The sequence below is a fragment of the Monosiga brevicollis genome, genomic scaffold, assembly GCF_000002865.3.
Source record: "Monosiga brevicollis MX1 MONBRscaffold_39 genomic scaffold, whole genome shotgun sequence".
NCBI lineage: Eukaryota > Choanoflagellata > Craspedida > Salpingoecidae > Monosiga > Monosiga brevicollis.
The window spans coordinates 17077-43715 of NW_001865076.1; the positions used below are offsets into that span (position 1 = coordinate 17077).

General features: G+C 53.9%; 8 protein-coding genes across 8 annotated transcripts in view; 3 read left to right on the plus strand and 5 right to left on the minus strand.

The window, feature by feature from the left end:
* Window positions 1–2850, minus strand: part of MONBRDRAFT_12402 (uncharacterized protein) — a gene marked incomplete at both ends in the record, with an annotated part of 3494 nt that extends 644 nt beyond the window's left edge. The window contains 2 exons of the mRNA XM_001750290.1: window positions 58–1152; window positions 1237–2850. Coding sequence (XP_001750342.1) covers window positions 58–1152; window positions 1237–2850 — 2709 coding nt within the window. The remainder of the gene's footprint in view (window positions 1–57; window positions 1153–1236) is intronic.
* An 869-nt stretch (window positions 2851–3719) lies between these two features.
* Window positions 3720–6341, minus strand: MONBRDRAFT_12403 (uncharacterized protein; the record flags this gene model as incomplete). The annotated part of the gene is made up of 2 exons (XM_001750291.1): window positions 3720–5791; window positions 5909–6341. 2 exons carry the CDS (start codon window positions 6339–6341, stop codon window positions 3720–3722), a joined length of 2505 nt encoding a protein of 834 aa, XP_001750343.1.
* Window positions 6342–11154: 4813 nt separating this feature from the next.
* MONBRDRAFT_12404 (uncharacterized protein) lies at window positions 11155–12441 on the minus strand (the record flags this gene model as incomplete). Its single annotated transcript, XM_001750292.1, has 1 exon — window positions 11155–12441. The coding sequence occupies one exon, from the start codon at window positions 12439–12441 to the stop codon at window positions 11155–11157; it is 1287 nt and encodes a 428-aa protein (XP_001750344.1).
* Window positions 12442–12742: 301 nt separating this feature from the next.
* On the plus strand, window positions 12743–14020 carry MONBRDRAFT_12405 (uncharacterized protein; the record flags this gene model as incomplete). The annotated part of the gene is made up of 1 exon (XM_001750254.1): window positions 12743–14020. One exon carries the CDS (start codon window positions 12743–12745, stop codon window positions 14018–14020), a length of 1278 nt encoding a protein of 425 aa, XP_001750306.1.
* A 421-nt stretch (window positions 14021–14441) lies between these two features.
* On the minus strand, window positions 14442–17400 carry MONBRDRAFT_29805 (uncharacterized protein; the record flags this gene model as incomplete). Its single annotated transcript, XM_001750293.1, has 10 exons — window positions 14442–15257; window positions 15351–15383; window positions 15485–15579; window positions 15681–15768; window positions 15889–16037; window positions 16165–16269; window positions 16417–16477; window positions 16562–16656; window positions 16775–16826; window positions 16990–17400. The coding sequence occupies 10 exons, from the start codon at window positions 17398–17400 to the stop codon at window positions 14442–14444; spliced, it is 1905 nt and encodes a 634-aa protein (XP_001750345.1).
* Window positions 17401–18642: 1242 nt separating this feature from the next.
* MONBRDRAFT_29806 (uncharacterized protein) lies at window positions 18643–20032 on the plus strand (the record flags this gene model as incomplete). The annotated part of the gene is made up of 5 exons (XM_001750255.1): window positions 18643–18816; window positions 19164–19265; window positions 19366–19467; window positions 19533–19637; window positions 19814–20032. The coding sequence occupies 5 exons, from the start codon at window positions 18643–18645 to the stop codon at window positions 20030–20032; spliced, it is 702 nt and encodes a 233-aa protein (XP_001750307.1).
* A 98-nt stretch (window positions 20033–20130) lies between these two features.
* Window positions 20131–25617, minus strand: MONBRDRAFT_29807 (uncharacterized protein; the record flags this gene model as incomplete). The annotated part of the gene is made up of 21 exons (XM_001750294.1): window positions 20131–20205; window positions 20311–20406; window positions 20478–20599; window positions 20693–20739; window positions 20830–20855; window positions 20966–21105; window positions 21200–21455; window positions 21550–21773; window positions 21880–22103; window positions 22266–22430; window positions 22554–22650; window positions 22772–22986; window positions 23106–23238; window positions 23339–23486; window positions 23574–23869; window positions 23985–24090; window positions 24212–24354; window positions 24477–24704; window positions 24817–24964; window positions 25078–25428; window positions 25546–25617. 21 exons carry the CDS (start codon window positions 25615–25617, stop codon window positions 20131–20133), a joined length of 3312 nt encoding a protein of 1103 aa, XP_001750346.1.
* A 512-nt stretch (window positions 25618–26129) lies between these two features.
* On the plus strand, window positions 26130–26580 carry MONBRDRAFT_29808 (uncharacterized protein; the record flags this gene model as incomplete). The annotated part of the gene is made up of 2 exons (XM_001750256.1): window positions 26130–26329; window positions 26439–26580. The coding sequence occupies 2 exons, from the start codon at window positions 26130–26132 to the stop codon at window positions 26578–26580; spliced, it is 342 nt and encodes a 113-aa protein (XP_001750308.1).
* Window positions 26581–26639: the final 59 nt, after the last annotated feature.

Below are 26639 nucleotides of genomic sequence, written 5' to 3' on the forward strand. Positions count from 1 at the left end.
TCGGCCGAATATTGGCGCGACGTTGTGCCGATTCGGTGGCGTAGCCGCAGCAGATACCGTGGCTTCAGAGCGAGTGGTAGCAGTAGCGGCAACGGTGGCGGTGCGCGTGCCACTTGATGCTGCTCGTTTTGCTGCGGGAAGAGGCGACTCTGCTGCTTGCGCCGCTGTTGAAGAAGCAGCAGCTATGCACGTGACATCCGATGCCGTTCGCTTGGATGTTGAGGGAGCAGGGCTGGTAGCAATGCCGTTGCCATCGTCGTCATAATCGTCAGACCCAGGGGCACATGTACTTTCAGCAGCCAGCGGCACTCGCTTACGCCGCAGTGTACCCGAGGCTGAGCTTGCAGCCGATCGCGCCGGAGAGGAGGTTGAACCCGAGGCCGATGGTACTGGCACGCAAATGATCGAGGCCGACGGGGTTGGCGTGTGTTTCGTGGGGGTTGGCTGTGCTGCTGACTGCATGACTGGCTGTGGCGTGCTCTCGCCCTCTGCCAACTTGGTTTGCACCGGGCCACGCGCCTCTTGCTGTAAAGGCGCCTCGTCATCAGCATCAGAGACCATGGGTGAAGCTGGCACCGACATGGATGCTGTAGCTGCCTCATCAATCCAAGCAGCACTCGTCTGCATCTGTGGCACGGCAGCATCCGTCATTGGCCCTGCATTTGTCGCCACCACAGCCGTGTCCTGGGCACGTGGAGTGCTTCTGCTCGACTGCGCCGCAACGGCAGCTCGTCCTGAAGACGCTGCCGTTTCGACGTTTGATGCTGAAGCTACATCCAAAGCGGACTCTGGCCCGATCGATTCTTTTTCCTCGAGCCGTGCTGCAGGTGGCTCAGACAACACATCTTCCTCCTCCGCCATCGCCTCGGGCTCTGCTTCCACATGCGCCACACTCAACGCTTGGGCAGCGCGCTGCTGGCGCGCAGCTCTTGCTGGCTCCAGGCGCTGTGCTGTTCCTGCGCACACGTCACAAAGCGGCTGGCCGGCAGCAAAGCATGTCGCGGCGCGGGGATCTAGCAACTTGCCGAGCGCCCAGCTGCGGCACGCACTGCCCTCGACAAACTTTTCCATGCCTGGTGCTGGCCCACGTCTCACTGGTAGCCACAGCTCGGCAGTTCCACCCTGTTTATCGCGACCAGCCCGACCAAAGGCCTAGCCCAAGCACATGTACACCATCAGCAAAACCAATTATTTTCAAATCCATCAAGTCACACGACCGCTTGAGCAACAACGTACCTGGGCCAGCGTATAGACGTTGTAGCCGTTGCCATACCACAGCACGTGGCGAATGGTGAGCAAATCCACACCCGTGCTGAGGCAGCTGGTGGCCACAATGACGTCGCATTCACCCCGTTGCCACTGTGCCACATGGTCCTTTTGCGCCTTCTCCTCCAGGTCGGTGTAGTAGGGCAAGGCCATGTAGCCGTATGCGTGCAGCTGGTCACACAGCAGCTTCACCTCGTTCACGGTGTCACAAAAGACCATCATGTGCACACGCTCCCCATTCGCCTGACGCATCATCCGCTGCGTGTCCACAATGGCTTGCACATGCGACAAAAAGTTTAGCTGGTTTCCGTGAAGCACACGCAGCTGCAGATCGCGACGCATCGTCTCCAAACGGTACACCTTGCCCCCGACTTGCTGCCCCAGCTTTCGAAACAGATGCTCCTGGTCCCCGATGCAAAGTGTGCCCGTCAACGCCACGCGTTTGATGTTGGTCCATCCGCCAGAACCCACACTGGCTGCGACTTCGTCCATCACATCTCGGTAGCTGGCATCTGAGATGAGGGTGTGCGCCTCGTCCATCACCACGGTGCGGATGCGCTGAAAGCAGACCTTCCCGTGTAGGGATTCAGATCCCACGCGGACAAACATGTCGCTCGTAACGATGAGCACGTCCAGGCCATCTGCCACCTGTGTAGAGGGACCAAGCCATCGCTGGGCACTGTGACCTGCGCCTTGAAATCGCCGCAATAAATCGTTGGCCACGGCCACAAACGGCACAATCCACAGCAGCGTACAAGCATGCGGGCGACAGCCCAGCTTGGGCAGGGTACAAAATGTTTTACCCATGCCTGTCGGTGCAACAACAATTAGCCATCCATCTTCCGGCCGGTGCTGGTCAATGGCCACAGCCAGGTCCAACTGTTCTTGGCTGTTGAAACTGTGGCCCCACGAGATGCTTGCCTGCTTGGCCAGCTGGGTCATGTAGGGTACGTCATGCTCGGCCCTCGTGTTCATGATGATACGCCCGTTTGCCTCGGGCGAGAGGTCAGTCACCGGGTTCCAGCTGATGGGATAGCGAGCTTCCAATGCTTCTTGGTTCGCGGTCAACTCGGCTATGCTGCGCTTGCGATCTAGTCCAAACAAAGCATGCCATTTTTGCGAGGCCACTTGATGCATCAGTCGCGACGACATTTTGGTTTGCACATGGTCACTGGCTGTGCGCGCATAGGCCCGCTGGGCCGTGCCCCCAGAGTGTTGAGCTTGAGTGTGGATCAGGCTGCCCAGGGCGCCGGTCGTCTCGGCCGACAGTCGGTTGATCACAAACGTCGTCATCCAGAAGGTTGCGGCGTGTCGCCACGTGGCCACTCCCAGCTTTGGCCGATGCAGGTACGTGGTCATTTGTCGACGAAATGCCGCATAAATGGTGGCTGGGCTGACCATCGTCTGCAGGGGCGCAATGTTGAAGAGCAGGTGGCTGTTGTTGTAGTGGTTTCGAGCGTCCCGAACCTCGCGTCGCAGAGTCATCGTCTCGTTGTGGCTCATGTAGTCGAGCAAATCTTCGTCGTCCTGCTCGGCATTGTAAATGCCATTCTCGTCGTCCAGCCTGCCCCGCTTTTGCAGCATGTGCTCCAGAGGCTTGCACAGCAGTAAATACATGAATATCAGCGTGCTGATTTCCTAATCCATGTATAGAAAAATATGCTGTTCGTTCAGGGATAGCCAGTAGGTCTTGCTCAAGCGGGTCAATATGGAGAGCTGCTTCTCGGCAAAAGACGCGGCTCGTTGCCGGCCCACGCCGTTTTTGTAGGACAGCCCTTGAGAGGCTCGTGGCGGCAAACCTAGATCCAGGCATGCATGCGTGAGTGGCGTCCATCAGCACCAGCGGGCACAAAAAAAAAAAAAAAAAAAGCCCGCCTGATTCCAATCGTACCTCCGGCAATGTGCGTGTAGGTGAGTGCTAGCTCGTTGAACCTGCACACATATAAAAGCCATGTCCGCACCCTGTCCTCGAACCCATGCTCTGTACTTGTAAACTGGCCACGAAAAGGGGCTGGCGTGCCAATGTTGAGAATGTTTTTGATCAAACGAAGCAGGATTTGGGCAGTATTTTACGCCATTGTGTATTCAGCAGCGGTTGCAGCCATCAATGATGGACTGGCCTACCAGTACCAGTAGGGTGCCGCGTCGAGAGGTAATTATTTACAAAGAAACAAGCATGCTCAAAACCAGGGTAGGCATGTGGCACAATTTGAGCCAGCCGCTCAAGCCAACCACAGCCATTTGGCAGGCAAAGACCCCCCCTCCCCCCACGCGCGCCCAGCAGATCCCTGTCATTGCTAGCTGGCGAGCATCCCAACTTCTTGACACGCATTGACTTAGGCTGGTAGTTGGTATCAATTATAATCCGACCATTCAAACAAGCATGACCAAATGATGGCCCGATCGAGCGTCACATGCAACTACAGCCCAGCGTCAACCCACAGTCTTAATAGTCACGTGCTGGTTTTGCCCTCTTCAATCGAATTGAGCTGGCAAGGAGACAAATCATTGAACAGACTTTGCGAAGAATGAGCAGAAGTGCTAGTGCTCGAGGTTGCGCGAGCAGAAGTGCTAGTGCTCGAGGTTGCGCGAGCAGAAGTGCTAGTGCTCGAGGTTGCGCGAGCAGAAGTGCTAGTGCTCGAGGTTGCGCGAGCAGAAGTGCTAGTGTTCGAGTTTGAGCGAGGTTTGCAGCGCGGTGGACTACCAGACGCCGCGAAGGCCATCTTCACCTCTTCGAGGCCAGTACACTCATTGCACAATTTGATCGCATTATTGAATTGCAACTTCTCCAACGCCTTGACCAATTTCGCACGGGCACCATTTGCCACAAGAATGCTCTCAGCCACGCGAGCCAATGCATAGCCATCATGAGACTTTTGTAGCGGCAGATTTTGCCGAGCTTTGGGGTGACGGAACTTCTTGAGACTGCCTGCGCAGTTGTAACCAGACACATACTGTTCGCCTTCATTCCGACTCAAGTCAAAGTCAATCAGGAAAGCCACCGGCTCCTCTGCTGTCGCTTCTTCAGTTGCCGCATTTGCTTCCGCTGTAGGCGCTGGCGCCGCTGAGGCCGCGTCCATTGAGGCTGCTTTCACTGAGGGCTTTCTCTCTTCTTGCGAAGGCGCTCGGCTTGGGGATGGCGTTTTATCCTCGTCGTTGGTTTGATCTTCCATCTTCCAGCCTGGCGGCTTGGTCATCCAATCCTCCAGCTGCCAGCTGTTGCAAAAAAGTATGTTGCGGAGCAAGATGTCGCCGTGCACAATGCCAAAATTGTGCAACGCTTGCACCTGCTCAACAACGCTGGCCAGCTGTTTGTGCGCATTGCGGCCGCATGGAGCTGTCTTCACCCGCGGGTATCGGAGGAGCTTCACACCCTCCGCGAGGGTGTCCACCACCCACGCCTTGTAAAACGTGCCAGTCTTTTCCAACGCGCCAAGCGCTTCCAGCACCTCGAACGGCGGCTCGCGAACATCAGTGGGAGCAATCTGATACAAACATGTGCTCAAAGCCCCAGATCGGCGACCCCAGTAGTCGTAGTGCTTGATGACCCACGACTCCGACTGACGTTCGTAAACCTGCACGTTGGGCCCGTACGCGGCGCTACATGTCCAACCCTTCATGCCCCGATCCGGGCAGGGAAAGGGCTCGCAGTCGGATGGCAGCTGAAACTTGTTGCCACGACGGGCTTCGATGATACCAGGCAGGCGATTCGTGACAAAATCCTTGCAGGCTGTCAAAAGCGCCCAGACAGCCCGCTGGTCGTTGGCGTCGGTCGAAATTTTGGCGGATCCAAGTCGAAGAAAGGCCAGAAAGTATGTCTTATTTGCTTCGCGCAAGTCAAACATGTCTGCGACCACCTCAACCTCCTTTGGGCGCGTCACGTGCAGGACCAGATAGGCGGTCACAATGTCCTTACACACGTTGATGTTGGTGAGAGGATAGAACAGGTGTTGCCTTTCCTGTCGCATATCGTATTTCGTCGGCAGGATGCCAAGCCGCACAACCTCGTTGCCCACTTGGCCACCAAAGTTGTCAAAGTGCTTGCGTTCCATTTTGCACTCGCCCATGACGACCGGATGCCACTGGGAGTCAACTCCCACCCAGTCAGCGTGCGTGGCGCCGCTGCCGATTGATGCCTGGTGTGAAAAGCGCACGACCTTCCTGACTGGTTCCTGCTCAGGGCTGACTACAGTCGTGACAAAGTGCTCGTGCAAAGCCGGTGTAATAACCGTCGAGAAGTAAGGCTCGTGCCTCAGGGTCGCGTGCACGTGGCTGAGGCACGAATATGCGGATATCAAATCGGTATGGATGCCTTCTTGAGGCAGAACGACATCAGGAGACAACAGCGCTTCAGCTTGCTGAACGATCTCAAGGGCCAAGTAATGAGAGCTCGGAGGCAGCACCACAATGCCAAAGATCTTGTCATTGCTGTTGATGTCACTAATCCTTGGAGTCTCGGAAGGTGGCTTCTCAGGCAAATAGCCTGCTGCCTCACTTGGAGACGCCTTTCGAACCCAAGTGTGCCCTGAAAAAATCAATATAAGTAACAAAAAACATTGACAGTGGTCAATTAGAGCATCCAGAGGGCACAGACGGGCAGGCGGGGCAGTCTGTCGACTTTCAAGCCCGAGCGAAGCTTTACCTGTAATGGACAGATAGGTCTGAAGAAAGTCACTGTTGACTAGGTGATGCTGGTATCGATAGCACAGTAGAGAAAATTGGTCGGTTGACATGGTTGCTAGACGATCCAACAGGTTATGGCCTCGAGGAACCTCGAAATGGTTCTCAAGGAAAGTACACTGACAAGCACGCCGACACCGACAAGTGAGAAGAGGCATTGCACCATCCTTCATCCCAGACAATTGCATTGTTGCACAGCGGGTGAGTGAGGGAGAGAGGTCGGGTATTGATGCACCAACCACTTCATTCAGCTTCTCCTTGCGCTCACGCTCCTCCTTCTCCTTGCGCTCATGCTCCTCACGCTCCTGTTTGCATATCTGCACGATAGTGCTCTCGTCGAAATTCAAATCCCGGAGCTGCCGCGCAAGTGCAACCACGTCCAGACCCACACTCATGCTTGTGCGTCACGCGTTCGGCACAACAAGCGGACCCACGGCCAATCGAGCGGCGATCGAGTTGGGAGAACGTGCAAAGAAAGACGAAGAAGAAAGAAAGAAAAAAAAACGGTGATAATGAGTCGAAGAAAGAAAAGAAAAAAAAGGTGACAATGATCAAAAGCAAAGCGAAAGAAGAAAAATGCTCCATCAGCATCGGCTGTACTTCCAAACCTCAGTATTGGATCTAAAAATAGAACAATTGGTGGCTATTTTGCTTTTTTTTGAGAGACATGGAAAGGAATGGAGAGCGGAGAAGAGAGTTGGCGGGATCGAAGAAATCTCAGGGTTGCAGAAAGAGGGATAAACAGAGGTACAGCGAGATGGAGATACAAAAGGCAGAGATTAGTGAGCGTCGAGATTGAAATGCAGTTGCTGTCTTGCTCAATCAATGCCGTTCTGCCTTATGCGCATCCTGTCAACTTTGAGTTGGCGTTGGACGGCTTCTGTCTTTACCCTAACCCCAAGCTCTTTGATTTACACAAGCATCTCGCCTTTCCTTGGCCATGAAGCACGTGATTGATGGATCTCATCAGGGGGGCAAATTATACCGCCATGTAATTACGTGCGTATAATTAAATTGATGATGAGCGCCATCATTGTTTGCAGCGCCCTGCTTTGACTTCTCGGCCGTAAACGCCACAACAAGAACTCGGGCAAACACTCGTTTCGATTCTTGGAAGATAGTACATGAGCTCTTATGGTCACTGTCCTGTCCTGTGTCTTGGCTGTCGTTTGCCCTTTATCATCAGACCAACGTCTGATGATGCCTTTGGACTATGTTATTGTATGCATTGAGCTGTATCTGCTCGCGATAGCAAGTGCTGCTTTGACATTGAACAGTCCAGCGTTTTGATTAATCGACAAGGAACAGGAGTGTTGTTTAGCCATTGCAGTGTTGCTTCCGCGGCACCATGGCTACTTGACGAGCGGGTACGTGTGGGGCGAGCGTAGCTGCGCGGTTTTTGACGAAGCGCGCACGCGTAAGCTGCAGCGCTGGCTGTAACATGCTTGTGTTGGGGTGGGGTAGGGAGCTGACGAATGCAATGGACACGGGGGCAAACTGGTCAAGAGACTCTAGCAGAGGTGATGGCATTGGTGTGCATTTTTCATACTCGATCGTCATGTGCGTGATACCTGAGAGTATTCAATTTTATTTTTTTATCTGCATGCAACACTGCTGCGATTGTCATGGCAGCCTGATACCATTCTTTGTCTGTCATGTTTGACGTGCAAACAGCAGTCATTGCCATATCCATCAAGGCATCCAAGAACCTGCCACTCAGATCTAGGCGTCCAACAACGCTGCGACGCTCAGTTCTTGCAGTGCACAATCTTGAAAAGCGTCTGGCTCCACGCGCCAGCCAACCCCAAATAAGACTGCAATCAAAGCCTTGAAATGATGCTTCTGCTCAGCTGAGATAAGAGCTTGCACTAAACCATTCATTGTACTGTGAACAATGCAAGAAACGAACCATACAACACAAAAGGATACGGTGTCAAGGGATGTTCCTACCCTCCGGATCACTGCTGTGGAAGAAGCCAGGCCGACAACTGGCGCAGGGCAGATTGATAACCAGCTGACGATCAAGCAAGTAAAGTTACATGAGATAAGAAGCATAAAAAGACGGCTGAGTGATCATGGCGTAATTTGAGTCGTGACTCTTACGCTCCGACTAAGATTGAATGAGACTTGACGATCTCACCTTCTGAAATCGAGCTTTGATATGATCTGGGCCGGTGGCTGGCACAAAGCATCTTCAAAACCAGTTCATTTCATCGAGTCAAGAAGCGTGAGAGTGTAAAGAGATCTCGATTGATCCGACGCCTGTTTAGACGACAGCCAAGTGAACTCTCATTCTTCTACAGCGGCAGTCAACTTAGAGGAGATATATACGGGAAAGGTACAAAGTAAAATGACACTTCCGGTCTACCGGACGGTACTCATGTCTCGATGGCGGGAACAATCACAATGTTTCACATGGCTCCTTGACGAGCACCGTGAAGGATAATCAAACATCATTGCCAAAACTGGCGTCTTCCAGTGCTCCAATAGCTTCTGGACATGCGTCTAAGCTTGTAGTCCAATACATAACGGTGCTTCTTGTGCTTCTTGTCTTTTTGTGCTCGCAGTTACTCCGCTTACCCTCCGGCAAGCCGCCCACATCACCAGCTCGCGCAGCGGCGCAGCCGCCAATATTGAGACACCATGGCCATCAGTCGATGTCATGGGGAATGAAGACGGGGCTATTCTTCGCTCTTTTTTCGGTGGTTGTTGGACTGTTCTGCTTCAAACATTTGGCAAAGCTCACCCGGCCCATTGACTTTATTTTTTGTTTGCACAGCGATCCACAAACCAACCCCAAGCGTCACGCATTTCAATTCGTAGATGCAGCTTGAGCGGCGGACGTTAGAGCGGCCACGCAGTCAACAAGGGTTTGTAGATCTTGGATGTTGAACAATTGAGGATCCACGCGCCAGCCGACGCTACAAAAAATAGCAACGGCGCACCGCCAGCGTCTGGCTTGCTCCGCATGAATCAAGCCTTGGACTGGCGCCACGTTGAAATTCGATGAGAACGACAAAGTGCGGACAATCACATGGAAATCGCGTTCGTACCATCGGAATTTGAAGTTTGGTAGGAGCAAGGGGTGCGAATTACGTTCAATAGCACTGCAACCATCTATGAAGTGAAACAGATTCGTCGGTATGCAAGCTTGCCTCTGCAATCAGTACCGAAAATAAAAAAAAAGGCCCACCTCCAGCTCGATGTGAGCCTCGCGAAGGAGCAGATCCAAGGGTCGTACACCGTGCTGCCACACAGCAGGCCATCAGGTATTAACCGCAGGTGCTGCAGAATAGCAGATAAGGTACGGCATCGTGATAATTGGCTTACAAGATCTCTCGCATCTGGGTCGGCACCGTGACTCAAAAGCTGCTGGGCAACCTTTCGGCTGGCCGAGAAGGCGTTGCAGGCTGCATGGAGTGGCGTGTTGCCGCGCTATATACAATCAACTTTCAGAAACATGAGGCACGTGTTCTTTTTTTTTTTTTCTTTTTTTCTTTTTTTGTGGAGGGGGAGGGGGACAAACTGGAGAAACGGCCATTGAAAGCCGCTTGAGTGTGCGAGGGAGGCAGAAGCGCGATGGCAAGGGATGGGGTAGCGTCCAGAATGAAGTCACAACATCGGAAAAGGGAAGCAGGCTCAAGATAGAACGAAACAGAGCGGGGTGCAGGGAGCACCTACAAAACGCGGACGCAAAATGGGGAAGAAAAGGGATGGCGGGAAGGAAGAAGAGGAGCAGGAGGCAGAATGGATGCGAACGCTGGGCAGGGTGTAGAGGAGCGAGAGACGGAGCAAAGGCGACGAGCAGCGGGAGCAGGAGCAGCAGCCAGAAGAAAGAAAGAAGAAGGAGGTACTGTACTGACGTTGTCTCTGGCTTTAGCATCAACACCGTGCTTCAACAGCATCTCCACCACCGTAGCATGACCCTTGAAGCAAGCCCTGTGCAGTGGTGTAATGCCAAGCTGTGGGATGATGCCAGCATTTTACACAGATACATCATCAGCATCATCATGATGTGGTCCCAAAACACGGGGGGTCAAGGGGGGAAAGAGAGAGGTACTGCACTAACGTTGTCCTTGGCTTTAGCATCAGCACCGTGCTGCAACAATATCTCCACCACCTTGACATGACCGTTAATGCAGGCCAAGTGCAGTGGTGTATCACCATGCTGTGGGATGATGCATCAGCATTTTGCACAGGCCCAGCATCATCATCATCATCATCATCATCATCATCATCATCATCATGTGGGACAGTTGTATCATCATCGGGGAAGCAAGGGGGGAAGGGCGGCACTGTACTGACGTTGCTCTTGGCTTCAGCATCAGCACCGTGTTGCAACAGCATCTCCACCACCTTGACATGGCCCTTCATGCAGGCCATGTGCAGTGGTAGAAGGCCCCACTGCGTGATGATGCATACATACAGAGTACATGCCATTGTATATGCCCCATGTTCTACCAAAGTGGAATCAACATCATTTCCAACAGCACATACGTACCATATCTTTGTATTGGGCAGCTTCTTGAATGCGATGTTGGTTCCAACTGGTCAGCAGCTGCAGCGCCTCTTGTGGGTCTGACGAAAAACATGCCTTGTGCAGCTGCTTTCCATCAGCACTCATGGTAACGGTATCTCTCTGTCAGCACCGCCCTATCCGCCACCAATTTCATGAGCCCCCTCCAAGCACAACTCGTCTGGCAACCCCAAAATTCGGGGTGGGACGCGCAGCTTCCGAAACGGCAGCCAGTCAGCGGGCTTGCTCGCCCCTTTTGGTGGGCCAAACGACTCACGTCTGGTCAACTCTTCTCTGTGAAAGTTGCGAGTACAGATGGACTCGTTTGCCCAAGCACACGCAAACGGCTCTGAGGCGCGATTAGAGGCAACGACACCACGGGTCAGAAGAACAAGGGCAGCGATGCTCTCAACCCCCGTCGATCGAGAGTCCAGTACCAAGCACAAGCAATCAGTCACCACAAACAAAGCAGAATACGTCGAGTAGCCCGCTGATGCCAATGTCGACACCGATGCCAAACAGCGATAGGGGGTAGCAGGGAAGAAGAAGGAAAGTGCAGTCAAGACATGTGAATTTTTTTTATTTTTTATTTTTTTTTCTCTTCTTTTGAGAAGAAAAGTAAGGTCTCAATTGTTCACATGTCAACAGGTGAATCCGCGAAACACCAACCAAGAAAAAACAGGAATAACGATTTAAAGACGCCGAAGAACCTCAATCAAGTGAGTGTTGGCAGGGTACCAAGCAATCTTATTGTCACCAGAGCTGGCGCTGAGCACGTCCATGTCACCATCGCCGTCGAGATCGGCTGCGCGAACAAAAGTCACGACGTTGGCTGCAGTCGAGATGATGATTTCGACAGAGAAAGTGCCGTCGCCCTCGTTTCGAAACCATGCAACTTTGTTATCAGCACTGCTACCGCTGATCACATCCACATGACCGTCTCGGTCAAGGTCGGCAGCGTAGACCGAAACGGCTTGGCTCGCAGTGTTCGTGATGATCTTGGGCGGAGAGAAGGAACCGTTTCCATGGTTTTGGTACCAAGCGATCGTGTTGTCAGCAAGGCTGCTGCTCAGGACATCTGGATGCCCATCGCCATCAAGGTCGGCTGCATAGACCGAGGTTGCCCCGTCTGCGTTGGAAGTGATGACGGATCGGGCCGAGAAGGCGCCATTACCCAAGTTACGATACCAAGCAATGGTATCGTCCTCAAAGCTGGCGCTGAGCACGTCGACACGGCCATCGCGGTCAAGATCAGCAGCAAACACCGAGCGCGCACCGTCGGCAGCCGCAGTGATTACTTTTTGATCAGAAAAGGTGCCGTTGCCAGTATTGTGGTACCATGCCACTTTGTCATCGCCATAACTGGCACTCAGAACATCCATCTTGCCGTCGTTGTCTAGATCCACGGCAAACACCGAGGCCGCTCGGGCAGCATTGGCCGTGATGACTGCTTGATGTTGCGCAAAGGAACCATTGGCTTGATTGCGATACCAAACGATTGTGTTGTCAACGGCGTTGGCACTGAGGATATCCAGCCAGCCGTCGTTGTCCAGATCAGCTGCATAGATGGAAAACGCGTGTTTGGCTGTGGTGCTGATGATGTTCTCTGCAGAGAATGTGCCATCGCCAGTGTTGCGATACCAGGCCACCTTGTCATCATTGGCGCTGGAGCTGATGACATCCAGTTGACCGTCACCATCAAGATCCGCCACGGCGACTGCGGTTGCAAACGCCGCGCCAGTCGTGATGATTTTGCTTTCAAACTGAGGCAGATACAGTTCTGGGCTCAATCGCACGAGGGATCGCAACACCGTGGCAAGATCTGCCACATCAACGCCGTTGACCACCACGCGGTTTGAGGCGTTGAGAAAGAGCGTGCCACTGCCGTCCACCGTGATCGATGGCTTGCTATCAGCCGTGACCAACGTGAGGAGCAAGCAGCACAGTCCCACCACCCATGGCAGGCAAGCACCTTGCATCCACCGATCTTGCACTCGCCAACGGCACATCTTCTCCCTTTTCTTGAGACAGAAGCAAAAATCGACCCCGGTCTCGTCCTCTGACACCCCGCACACACGCGCGCGCACCCTACCCCCCGCCCCCGGCCCCGCCCCCCTGAAAAAAAAAATAAAATAAATAAAAACAACACACAGAGAGGCAGTGCAAGTCAAACGGAGCTTCTCCCTGATAAAGTCGTCTAACAAACGAGGAAAGAACAAATGGGAGCGGAGGGGAAGTATTTTACTTCTATTCCATTTTTTTTTTTTTTTTTGTTGGAGCATGGGTCGCGTCTGCTCCTGCTTCTGGCTGTTCGCGGGCAGCGCCCTCCTGGTTTACTGGGCCGCGGTGGCGAGCGGCGTTGAGACGTCCATCACGGTTGATGCGAGTGGGGACCTTTATATCAATGCTAGCAATCGTGTTGTCGTCAACAATGTGGATCTGCTGGCCGCGCTAAGGACGCTGGCCAGAGCGGTTGTTCCGCGCAGGCCCGAGCTGGTGATGCAACCGCTGGAGAGCCACGACATTACCGCCGATGCCGATGGGGCCGTGTCGGTGTACGCAGCTGACTTGGATAATGACGGTGACAACGATGTTCTTAGCGCCAGTGTCAATGACAACAAAGTTGCGTGGTATCGCAACAACGGCGACGGCACCTTTTCCAACCAGCTCATCATCACCACAGACGCCACTTATGCATGGTCGGTGAACGCAGCAGACCTGAACAACGACGGCAATCTCGACGTCCTCAGCACGAGCGCCCGTGACGGCAAGGTGGCATGGTACCGCAACAACGGCGATGGCACCTTTTCCACTCAGCTTGTGATTACCACGGATGCCGATGGGGCCGTGTCCGTGTGCGCTGCCGATCTGGACGACGATGGCGACCTCGACGTCCTCAGCGCCAGTGCTTACGACAACAAGATTGCTTGGTATCAGAATAACGGTAATAGTACCTTCTCCAGCCAGATTGTCATTGCGATTGCGGATCATGCGCGCTCGGTATACGCCGCCGACTTGGACAATGACGGAGATTTCGACGTCATCAGCGCCAGCGCGTACGACGACAGGATTGCGTGGTACCGCAACGACGGCAACGGCACCTTTTCCCCCCAGATCCTCATCAGCGCCAGCGCCGACTATGCGTGGTCCGTCTACGCCGCAGATTTGGACAAGGATGGCGACCTTGATGTTCTGAGCGCCAGCATGTACGATGATAAGATTGCATGGTACCGCAATAATGGCAACGGCACATTCTCTGCACAAATTGTTGTCACCACGAACGCCTCTGGTGCAAACTCGGTGTATGCAGCAGATCTAGATAAAGACGGGTACCTGGATATCCTTAGCGCAAGCATTTCCGACGATAAGGTTGCTTGGTACCGCAACAACGGCAACGGCATGTTTTCTACCCAGATCGTCATCACCACGGCCGCCCCATTTGCGCGTTCAGTGTACGCCGCAGATCTGGACAATGACGGCCATCTCGACGTCCTCAGCGCCAACCTGGACGGCAATGTCATGTGGTACCGCAATCAGCTTCTTCAAAACCTCGGCTAGTTCAGGGACTGTGCCCGCGCCGGTGAGTATAAAGATAAAGAACCTAAGTGCTTTAAAAGCCAGTGTATTGGCAATCATCGGGCTTGAATGGTCTGTTTTGATTTTATTTTGTTTTTCCTTGGGGGGATGGGGGGCTTCATTCAACGCGGAAGCCATAATATTTGCATGGGCTGGCTAGGCCTCGAATGGGCATGAAATTTCGCCTGGCTTGATCCCACTTGTGAACGATGGGCCTTGGCAACCAGACGCGCCACGCGACTGGGAATGCCTACTTGCCGCGTGCTCGATCGCAAATTTAATGAGTCAATGAGTCAGTTTGGAATAAATTCAAATCGAGATTCGGGATAAAGAGGAGAAGTCACACAAGGTTGGGTAGCCTAGGCCTGTCACACACACTCTCTCTCTCTCTATCTCTCGCTCGCTACTGCTGACTATTTGCAAGGCTACTCCGCAGCTCAGCAGGGCTCTGGTGGACGAAAAAGCTAAAGTGAAAGGCTCCATGGGAGAGATCCAGGTGGGCCAAGCCCTCTGATTGACCCTTTTCCAAAGCGTCATGCATGGTTTCAGGATTCATGGAATAGATCCGTGGGGAAGGCAAATTCTGCTTGTGGATATGTTCTTCAATGATGGCAGCATACTCGGCCCAGCTGTGATCGGAATCGCCCGCTCGACGCTCGAACCAGCTCTTGCGGGGGGCACACAAAAACCACATGTCCACATAGCCCTCCTGCACTGCGTCATCGTATTGGTTCAGCAAGCCACTAAGAGGAAGGATGAGGGCCGCGGCTGCCCGGAGGTTTTTATCTTCCGCCAAGGCCCGGGGTCCGACAAGACGCATGAGCATCTTGGGTTTCATATTGGCGACGCAATCACGCGTGGACGTGCTAGGTGGCCCCCGCTCCGACATTGCTGGTTTGGCATGCGTCAGGGGCGGGAGCCCAAATGGCTTGGTCAGGAAGCTTGGATCATAAGGCTTCCTGTCGATGGGGAAATCGGTCAGGTTGGCCGCGGCCACGACGTGCAGCTGGTGCTCATCAACCATGCTCATGATGGCCTCCAGGGCCGGCACACCAGTGTGGGCGAATGGACCAGCCCGTTCATCGTACACGGAGGGGGCATTTTCCACATAGTAGCGATTGATGCCTGCAAAATTGAGCATGACAAGGGCCAAGGCCCGACGCTGCCAGCGCGGAACATCCGTCACGTGGACATAGAGCTCAGCTGCAGCGTTTGCGTTCTAAATTGTGTGGAACGGAGGCCAGGGTAAGCAACGGCAACAGGTCCCAAAGCCTTGCAAACAGGACGCAAGGATGCAAAAAGGTGGCCCTACCTGCATTTGACGGGGGTTGCAATTACTGTAACCCTGTGAAGCAGAGGGTGATGGTGGATCAAGACCACAGCACATAAGGCGAGCCTGCACTGCAGATGCTGCTGTCACAGGGTGGCGGTGGGGGGGCGACATACCGAATCAAAGCCAAATTGATACTGGATCATGCGATTGGAGACTGTGTCTCGATTTGACTCTAAAAAGTCCAGGTACGTCTTGATGACATCGGTTGCTGTGCACAGGAATGGACAAGGTTTCAGCGGCGGTGTGAGCACTTGAAGCGCACGCTTTCGTTTCCTCTTTATGTTATATGTTCATGCGCTGCGCACGCACCGATAGAGTCTGGATCGCGGTTGCGATAAAAGAGTGCTTCGGCAGTTGAGAGATGATAAATGTGATGTGTGCCGCACGCGTAAATAATCTAGAGTCGAGCAAAGAAACAAAAAAAAAAAAAAAAAAAAAAAAAAAAAAAAAAAAAAAATGATGATATTGCTTCCGGCAGCTCGGAGAGTTGGATGGCAGCAGAACATGTTTTACGAACCGACATGGCAACAGACCACTCCTCTTTGGCGGAACGGGCCAGAGGGTCGAATTCAAAATGGCCGGTTGGGCAAACTCGGCAGCGCTCGCAGAGGCCAGTGCGGTCAAAAATGGAAATGTGAGGTTCAGCGACAGCTTCCTCGATAAGGTCTAGCAAATCAAACGGGAAAATTTGAGACAAGCACAACCCGAGCCAGTGAAAAAAACATGCAAGGAGCCCCCGCTGGCACAGGATTGGTGAGAGGGAAACAAAAAAAAAAGGTACTACCAAACCTACCGCCATACTGGGGGAGCTTGGCGAAACGATTCTGGGTGTCCTCCCTGAGCATGTACCCATACTCGGGTCTTGGGGAAATCGACAGGTCGGCTTGGCGAATAAACACTTTGATTAGGGCAGAGTCAACATCCGCACATGGTCAACATCCGCCCCCATGTGCAGATGTGATTGAAAGGGGAAAGTGGTGAAGATCAGGTGAGCACGGACTCGCACATTCAGGCGTGAGGTGAACCAAACACCAAAATGACGTACGGTGCTCCTTGAATTCAAGCTGGCGCCACTGATCCGATAGAATTTCGCTCAGGCGGGATGTCTAGGCGCGTGGAAAGCACGTACCAGCTCGTGAATTTTAGTGTCCACGGACAAGTAAGCATGAGACATGGCTGCAGGGGCCTACCTCCCAGACGCGGGGAGCGATTTGCAAAGGGTAGCCTGGTAGATCGGCAGGTGGGTTTGTGATGGCTTCAAACAGCTTTTTGGCCATTTGATCCTCTAAGGCAAGGCAGTGGGTGGACCAAGCGGGGCGCTTCAGCGCAAGGGGGGGGAGGGGAGGAGAGTGCCCAGGCAAGCAAGGGCCAAGGAGAGGACTTGATGCAACATGGACACTCACCAACGCGAAGCTCACGATCGGCAACAATCACGTATCGGATGGGCTCGGTGTACTGCAACAGCCAGAAGCAAAAAGGGGTTCAAGCCCACGAACCATGAGGTGCGATGCCCTTTGCACCAACCACCAACCACCGGCCCCCACCACGTGCCACTCTTTGTCTCTTGGCCACTTGAAAAAGAAAAAAAAAAAAAACGCCATCTGACGCGATGCCGTACCTGCATGCCGATGGAACGCTCGTGGGTGTAGCCGATGATATTGTTGTACAGGAGGACGGTGGTACGGGGGCGTGTGTTGAGAAGGGTCATGATGGCTTCCTTTTCCACCTCATGGAGCAAAACGTCGGCAAAGGGGATCACAAGGTGAAAGTGGCAGACGCCGCGCTGCGCGGCCCATTCGGGCATCGACTTGTTGGTGGGTGACAAGGTCTGACGACTATCCAACACCACCGCGAGGTTGCAGGGTGCAAGGCCATCCTGACTAAGCGGCGAGGTCAAAATCCGATCCGGCCGCTCAAAGGGCGCACTCGGGGCCCAATCGGCCGGCTGCAGATACGCCAGCGCCGACGGCCAGGCCACGCCCAGCCCGAGCACCAAGAGACGCAAGCACCACACGCCCCTCGTCATCATCTCGATAATCTTCTGCAAAATGTCCATCACATCTATACAGTAACACAACCTTATTTAGCTTGATATCTGCAACAACCTGCATTTAGAAGACTCAAAGCCATCCGTCAGCAAAAGATGACGGATCTGCTTTTGCATATAAATGTGTGCATGTGTGCAAGCCACCCACACAATAACGTTAACCTTACTAACCTTACTAACCTTAACCTTTTAACGTTGGTCCCACCTGTCATGTCATGTGTGATCGCTACGACATAAAAATGCTGACAACCTTGAATAAACATCTGACAATGAGATGTTGAAAACATGTGTTTGATTTTTGTGGTGCTCCTGCTGCTCCTCCTCCTGCTCCTCCTGAAGCTCTGTTGAAGCTGTTGAAGCTGTTGAAGCTGCTGAAGCTGCTCGCTGTTGAAGCTGCTGAAGTTGTTGAGGCTGCTGAAGCTGCTGAAGCTAATCGCTGTTGAAGCCAGATGTCTCTTAGCCCCCGCCCCGCTCTTCAAGCATGCGCATGATGCTGGTCCACAAACCTGATCCAGTTTACTGGAACATTTCGTCTTCGGTAACACCATATAATTCTACGTCTACTTACACAGAGCTCATCATTCAACCTACAATAAGTATCATTTTCTCTACAATAACCTCAATAGAGTCCTCTTGTCCAAAATTGGCGCTGAGAGCATAATTTTGAACTTTTTCGTTCCGCCCCCTCTCTCTCTCTCTCTCAATCTCTCTCTCGACGATCTCGCTCGACGATCTCTTTTTCTCTCTCGATCTCGTCTGCGCTGCGATCGGGGGTTCAAGCTGCGGCCCCCTACCCCAGTTTTCTCGTGCTGAGTGCCATGTACATGCCCGCTCCTCTCTCTCCTGTGTGCCATCTTACTCCTCCTCCTCACTTCGCTCGTGTATGGCCTCACTCTCTTTCGATCTCACACTCTCGTGCGCGCATGCCCTCTCCTCAGTTTCCTCCTGTTGAGTGCCCTCTAGCTCCTTCTTCCTCGCTTTCCTCTTGCCTCGAGCTTCATCTGGCGCAGCTCCGAGTAGCCTGGTTCTGCTCAGCCTCCGTCTGCCTTTTTCCCAAGTGCCCCCACTCCACGCAAGTGCAGAAAACAAGACTGAAGCCTCGCCGCAAAGTGGACCCCATGGCCGGCTGGTTTGGACGGTTAGGATAAATGGATGGGGCAGTGCTGTTTGCCGCGAGATCTCAACTAGTGGGCTTGTCTTGTGCCCAGGCTGGCACATCTCACCATGGTCACGGTGTTCCGCAGCCCGGCTCGCCGCCAGAACGAAGCAGCCACCACGAACCAGGATGGCTTGGACTTGTTTGCCGCCTGTCAGGCTGAGGACTCTCAACCCGCCATGTCCCTGCTGACCAACTGGTCTGATGAGCAGATTGCAGCCGCCGTAAAGTACAGGAATTCGGTGAGTGACGGCAAATCGATGTTGATGCGAAAGCCAAGGATATCGTACGTCTCGCCGTCAGGTTGGAAAAGATTTTGCCTAGCTCATGGCACCCGCCACGGCTACGGATAGACTGATTGGACAGCTTTGCGCTGGGCCTGCTGCAAGGGTCATGTCGACGTGGCTCGCATCCTGCTGGCATTTCAAGGGGCCCGGGAAGACTTTGATTCAATCTATGTCCGTACAGGCTTGCACGTCTCAAAATGGACGCCCTTCCTCTCATCCCCGACCGACTCCCTCCCCCTTTAAATCACGATGGTCGGTTGTCACCATGCCCATGCTCATGCTTGTGGCTATGTAACCGATAGGGAACAGACTCGCTGCTGCATCGGGCATGCAGCGCCGGCCACGTCGGCATCGTGCGCTTGCTCCTTGCCCGCGACGATGTTGATGTGAACGCCGAGGATATCGTACGTCTCGCCGTCACCGTCCCTGCGTCGTCTGCTTGCTGTTGGGCTTTCATCTTTCCCTCGTCTTTTCGCCGCGGCTGACGCTGGGACGGCCCCCTAGTATCGCAACACACCCTTGCATATCGCCTGCACCCACGGTAACCTTGACATTGTGCGCCTGCTCCTTGAGAACACGGGCTTGAACACAGAGCCCAAAAACCAGGTATGGGCGCCGCAAGGCAGGACCCCCGCGCCTTGCACCACCACTGACATCGGCACCATGCTTAGGGCGGCCGGACCCCCCTCGATGTGGCCACCTCAAACCTCTTCCTCTCATGGCCGCGACTCATGCACGAGCGATCCCTGCATACCAAACCACGCTTGAGTGTCCTGGTGAGTGTTGGCTGGCATCAAGAGCCGCAACTGTTTTCCCAAGAAGTTCTGTCATCTCTCTGCCGCCATCCGTTGTGGAACTCCTGAATCAATGGCCAGACGTCAACCCCGTGCCCCTTTACCCTTGTCCTCAACCCTCGTCAAACTTGACTCTGTTTGCAAACGCATTAAAGAAGGTAAGAAAGACCATGGAAATCATCGTAATGACAACTAGATCAGGTGCTGGCAACACCAAGAATTTGCAACTTTGGTCAATTATGCATTTCTATACACGGATGAAGTCTGGATGGGGTCGTGCCGAAGATGCAACCCAAAAGCTTGAGCCCTCCAAAACGCCCTATCAGGCCTATCAGGCTCGCAGCTACAAGCGCAGGCACTGGCATCGCGACAAATAACATTAATACTTCTCTTAAAACCTCAGATTAGCTTGCTATGTTCATTCATGTGCGGGCATTTTCGGTCAGAAATATCGGGACATCTTGGTGCAGAAAAGCTAGGCCATCGAGGAAGCGTTCAGCGATCCTTGCAGAGGCTTGACCAAGTCTTTGTCGTCCTTGCCCAGAGGCTCCTGTTGACACAACCAAGAAAACGGTCAGCAAGCACAAACACCTTGGTCGCATACCCACCGCTACGAAGACAACCCCCAACGAGGATGGGTCACTCTAAGACCTACGCCATAGAGGTTCTCAAGAACGTTGGTCAAGACGTCGTCCAGTGTCTTGGGTGTCGGCCGAATGCTGGGAGTCGCTTTCCAGCATTGCTTCATAACCTGCCCGAGCAAAACCATGCCCCATGAGCATGCGACTTCCGCTGTAAACTATACTCGGCCCCGCAACTTACCCTGTAGACTTGATGAGGGCAGTCATCAGGCTGCAGGAGCAATGCAGACTGCTTTGTGACAATCTGAGCAATTTCCGCGTGCGCATAGCCGGGCCAGGGGCGACGCCCATACGTGAAGAGCTCTACAGAAAAAGCACCGGATGCACGCCGCAATGAATGAGCATCACACGCGCGCATGTTCAATGACCAAGCAGCTTACTGCCACTTCAACGTACCCCATAACAGAACCCCAAAACTGTAGATATCACTCTTGACGCTCGGCCTATGCACAGTCAAACCCGGAATTTAAAAAAAAATCGCCATGAGCCCCCATACACGTCCTCGAGGCCCAGAGCACTAGCAAGCCACGCACTGGTTGTCCGTGATGACTTCAGGTGCCTACGATGAGCAAAAATACATGGCAAACGTGACCAGCTCTTTGTGAGAGGGAGGCGCGCGTGTGTGTGCGGGCTTTTACAAGGTGCAAAATATGCTTCGACCCAACGCACCATCCAACGAATTGGCAGCGATTCGACGTCACGAGCCATGCTCTCTGGTGTGTTGGCAGCTTCGACCAAGCGAGCATCGCCAAAGCCTCCCAGCACCGCGCTTCCGTGTAGCGCAATGTACACACTGTCGGCTTGAATGTCTGTCAAGACGCCGAGCGGCACCCCCAGACGGATGAGAATGAAGGAAGACGGAAAAAATATGATGCAAGCAAGGACTCCGGCTGAACAACATACTATTATGAATGACGCCTTTCTCTTCGAGAAAAGAGAGCGCGTCAACCACGTCCAAAGCATACTCGAGCAGCTGGCACTCGGTCACGCTCGAGGGGCAATCAGGCGTGGGTCGGTTGCTTCGAAGGAATGTTGACAATGAAGATCGCACCGGTTCAACAATGACAATCCATGACTCGAGATTGAAGCTGGTGCCGACCAGGCCAATCAAGCTTTCGTGACTCAGCTTGACGAGCATTTGAGCATCTTTGACCATGGCCTAACCCGCCACAAACCATTGTTGTGCAATGGCGATCAGCACACACACGCAATCAGCCCGTTGGAGATGGCAAGCGGATGAGGCCTGAACGCACCAATTTGACAGACTCATCTGCCGGCTGAGCCAGTACAAAGCAGCTAAAGACGTCCTGGGAAACGCTAGGATCGTCAAGTTCGTAATCAGCCACAGCGACGCGCGTCTCCTGATCGCTGGCAGCTGCCAAAAAGCAGCGGTGAAGCTTGATCTGCCCGAGCTCGCACACGGTCGTGGTGTCAATCGCAATGCGACCGCGCGAAACTTCCCAGTCCTTGAAGCAGTCTACAGTGGCAGTCCGACCAGAACAAAAAAGCAAAAAGCACCATCAAGGCTCATGGTGACGCAACGGGGAACAACCCACACCAGGTGACGAAGTTTGACTACAAACCGAGATCAACAGCAGGCACGTTGGACTCGCCCTTGCGGGTTGAATAGCGTCGAGCAAACAGGAACAACAACACAATCACCACGCACACGGCCACCACCACAACCACAAGACTCGAGATACGCAGAGCAGTTGCTCTATCTTCCCCAGTTGCCGCGTTCGTGTCAATGGTCGTCGTCGGCTCGGGTGACGGTGAAATGCGGGCAAAGGAGAGCTGAGTGCCATCACTATGTGCGTCAAGAGGATGGCAAACGGATACAGTCATGGGGTGTCAGCATGATCCCAAGCCAGAGCAGTGCGGTGCGGACACCTTTGGCCACCTTGTTGGACCCGACGCGAGCAAGACTCAAAGGAGGGCATGGGTCAACTGCTGCAAAGAATCGACCCACCTCCAAGGACCAGTGCCATGCACATTTATGAAACGAGCAAAGGCTGTGTAGCCTGGGTCGAGGTCTTGAAGCACAAAGTTCACCGCGTGATCTGCAAGCGGATTGCTCAGAGGCACTTTGCGTTCAAGAACGGCGATTCGACTGTCCGTCGAGTTGATCCAAATCCTAAGTCATCAAAACATTGACCACAACGGCAATGAGAGACGAGCCGGAGAAAGCCCGGAGCCAATCTTGCGGCAATGAGGAGAGAAGGAGAAGAAACACAAAAAAAGGACGGGTGGGACGCACTCGATAGCAACCACACTAGGATCGTCCACCCCTGGCCATTCGACGTCGATGCCAGCTTCACCAGCAAAAAATGATAGTTTGGGGGCTACAGTGGGAGCTGATATCGGGTACAGGTGAAGCATGAACGCAGATCATGAGAAGCTGGTCTGCGAGCAAGCGAATAGACGAGGCACCTCGGGGTCGTGAAGCCACATGGGCCTCAGCACGGATATCAGTACCTGTGGAAGGAAGAAAGTAGGTACCAACACTGCCAAACGGTCCCACCCCGCCCATGGACTCTAGGGCCGCGGTGATCCGCAGGCTGGAGTCGGTGGGCAACTGGCAAACGAGATCGGAAAAGTAAAAGACGAGGTTCGCAACGTTGGTAGAGCTGTTAACGGTGACCCGAGGCGAGTAGGCGGCGCCTTCGACGAGCAACGTGTCGTTTGTGGTGCTACGGAAACAAAAGCACAAGGTCGACAGGAGAGGTACGTGAAAATTGGCATCGAGACAGACTGGCAAAATAAAAAAAGAGACCAACCCTACTACGTGCAAAAGGGAAAGCGCTCGTACCTGTAGGCGCGCACGCGTACGCCCAGCGGCTCGCCGCGCCACACTTGTGCGGTCATGTTGAAGAGGGAGACGTTGAGACATCCCAATTGAGCAGAAGGAGCCAAGACAAGCGAGTGGGGTGGGTGCACCGGGGCTATTCGGCAAAGATATGGAGTAGGGGTTGGTGCCAGCAAAGATCAGCTGTCTCATGAGAGTGAGGGCATGGGAAGACATGACACGCCTGCTGCACTTACGCAAGCCTACAACATGAAAGATCAGAGGGGCGCTGGCCCGAGGCAAACACGTGGACGTTGTCTCGATGACATGACACATGGTCATGGAATGGGGATACAGACCCACGAGCGTAAAGCTGATGGTACTGCCCGTGCCCGTGGCCACCAGCTGGAGAATCAGGGACATGCGCCCAACACCCAGAGTAAGAAGAAAGCAAAAAGAGACCTCTCGATAGGGAACTTGCAGCCAGCTTACGTTGATTGTTTGGCAACGTGAGGCGGGCGGAGCGCAGTTGTAGCAGGTGAGGTTCACACGACGAGCGCCTGCAGCAATCTGGAAGCGCTCGCCAACGGGGAACCACAGGTCGGCAGCCACCGTCACATTGCCATACGGCATGTCAGGAAAGGCCTGGATCGTGGGTTTGAGATTCTCGATGAAAATACTGGGTATGAGCTGAAGCTGAGTGATCATGCGAAGGATCGCTGTGGGGATGTATTCGACAGGAGTGCCCTCGAGTCGAGGCGTGACTCCCAGACAGACATCCTGGGCGGCTAAATAAAACATGTGCACAAGGAAGGCATGCATTCGTGAGACATCCAGTGTGGTCCCCGCTTTAAGAAATCCCAAGTATCCATCCCCGCTTGACAGGCAGAACAAAGCACGAACAGCAGGTAAACTTGAGGTCGATGGAGCCGATCGGGGACCCAGTCACATCAAACTTGGTCCAAGGCGTTTGGGTCGTGATGGACTCAAACCCATTCAAGTTGACCGTCTATAGAGTGGTGCGAAGCGCATTTGTTGACGCGTTGACCAAAAAAACCGGCTGGGCCCCGCACCATAGCAAGAGGGATCACCCTGATCAAAGGGTCAGAGCCAGACCAGTCGTATCCTACCTCGCGAAACATGGTCACGAGAGCACTGCCACCCATGGCGGCATTGGCCTCGCTCGTGTTGTGCTGGATGCGCCGCATGCCCCCGCCACGCTGGAAAACGGCGATGGATGGCTGATACTGACTCCATATGGCATCGTAAATGTCTGTCGGGTCCGAAGGAAGCAGAAGGTATGAATGCCATAGATCCGCGCGAAGATGGTTACACACGCAAAGATAGTCACACAGAGTCAGGCAAACCATGAGTCTGAAGGATCAAATGGCTTACCGCCACGTTTCGTTTTTACCGTTTCGCTCATGTCCATGATGCTAAAACCATTGGTAGCAGCAAACTGGGAAGAAATCCAATAGCCGATGGGACGACAGCCCACGGGGTGGATGTCGGAGATGAGGCGATAAGGGATGAGAAACTCGCTAGCGGATTGGGGTGGTGCGAGTATATTGGCCGTGGGCTGGTAGGCACCGGTGGGCTGCACGGGGATGATCGTGGTGCAATCTGAATTTGAATGAACACGATCAAAGACGACAAAAAAAAAAAAAAAGGTGACAGCAGATGAGCTTGGGCTTGCTTTTTGACCGTCGTGGCGCCGCAAGAGCGCCTCACTCACCGACTTGCAGACAGGGACGGAAGGCGGCGCCTGGGTACCGTGAACTATTTGTGACGCAGCCACATGCGTCTGCCCACTCTGCTCCACCTGCAATGTAACAGCCAGCCTGTCCGGGAAAGTCAGTCTCACTGGTTCCAACGGTGCATCCCTGTGTCAGTGCATACGTGAGGACTGGAGACAGGCTGAACACAGGCTCGGCCGAGAGCTTTCACAAATTGGAGGCGCTTGTTACGAGATGAAGCCGGGGTGAAGACGACGGACCTGTACCGGGACGCTGGTTTCACCGGATATGGCGGTACTGGAGCAAGAGCAGGCATCTCTCGGGATGCACATGTTGATGAGCGGCTCAAAATAGCAGCTGCTGGAGGCCCCGCCACAGTTGGGTGCTGAGTAGAGGGAGCACACGGGTTTGGCATTTTTGTCGTGGCATATACCCAGCTCGTGATCATAGGTACAAGCGTCCCCGGGACAGGAAGTGGGACTTTGCTTGGTCCAGTGATCGCAAGGCACGGTTCCCACAGAGCAATTGGCAATGCCATCGACAAAAGAGCAAGAGTCGAAGACAGCAAAAGAGTTGGTTGTATCCTCTACGAAAGTCACGCATTGCCCCAGCTGGAGAGGGCATGGGGTCCGCATTCAGCATGTGTACGAGAGAAGCAGGGCCAAGTCCTGTGTTGGGGTCTTCCGGCACACGAGCAGGGTGGCCGAGATGGCGGGTGCGCAACGAACCTCGAGGACCCTCGCTTCAACGGGATGGATGTTGAAGGCGTTGATGCAGGTGGGTTCCGAGTGCAAGGTCATGTCAAATTCGAAGGACACGATCGTGGTACGACCATTGCGCAGGCGCACGGAGAAGCTGGTATCGTAGGCGTCATCGGGGTCTTCGGTGGCGAGAGCCACGCAACTGGAACCCTCGTTATCGAAGCGCACCTCCTTGCACTGGGCGGCACTAGGCAGAACTTCGCAATAGTGCGTATTCCAGACGCAGAGCCAAAAGGTCGGTGTGTGATCGCAGATACCACAGGTGACGGCACAAGAATTGGCAAAAGTTTGGTTTGCGCAAAGGCCAGAAGCTTTGCCAATGGCACACAAAACAGGGCTAACATCGACGCAGTAGTCGGCGTAGACTTGCGACGCTTGAAACAGGAGGCATGCCAGAACAATCCAACTGGCGAGTCTGCGATGGCAAGACGTGCCTCGCGACATCCTGACGGTGGACCCAGCGGACAGCAGGTGTCGAAAAGGCCGTCGAGTGGTTGACGAGCCAACCTCCTGCAAACGAGCCGAGAAGTCGACGAGACAAGCCAGACAAGATGTCGTCAGCCATGGGAGACCAGCGCCACAGCACGGTCATGAGCGACAGTGACGAGCAAACCGGCTACCACGCCAGATACCACCACCCCGCCTTGACCCTGACGCTGACACTGACACTGGCCCTTTTTCCCCATGTCTGCCACCCCCCTCGCGCACCCCACGCGGCCAACAACGCCCGAAAGCCCAGCGAGCCGACTCGGTTGGCAGGGCCAGCACAAACCCCCCGCGAGCCACAAACCGCAGCGCCCACGTACCCAATCAGTCAATTCACCACCACCACCGCCACCACCGCTGCCGTATCCTCACAGCAAAGCAGAGAAAAATCGTGTCTCTGGCTCTCTCTCCCTCTCTCTCTCTCTCTCTATCTCTCTCTCTCTCTCTCTCTCTCTCTCTCTCTCTCTCTCTCTCTCTCTCTCTCTCTCTCTCTCTCTGTGCGCGCACTGCCGTTGATGCCCGCGCGTCAAGTAAAATTAAAAATACATCCGGATGTAAAACCAAATCGTGCCCTC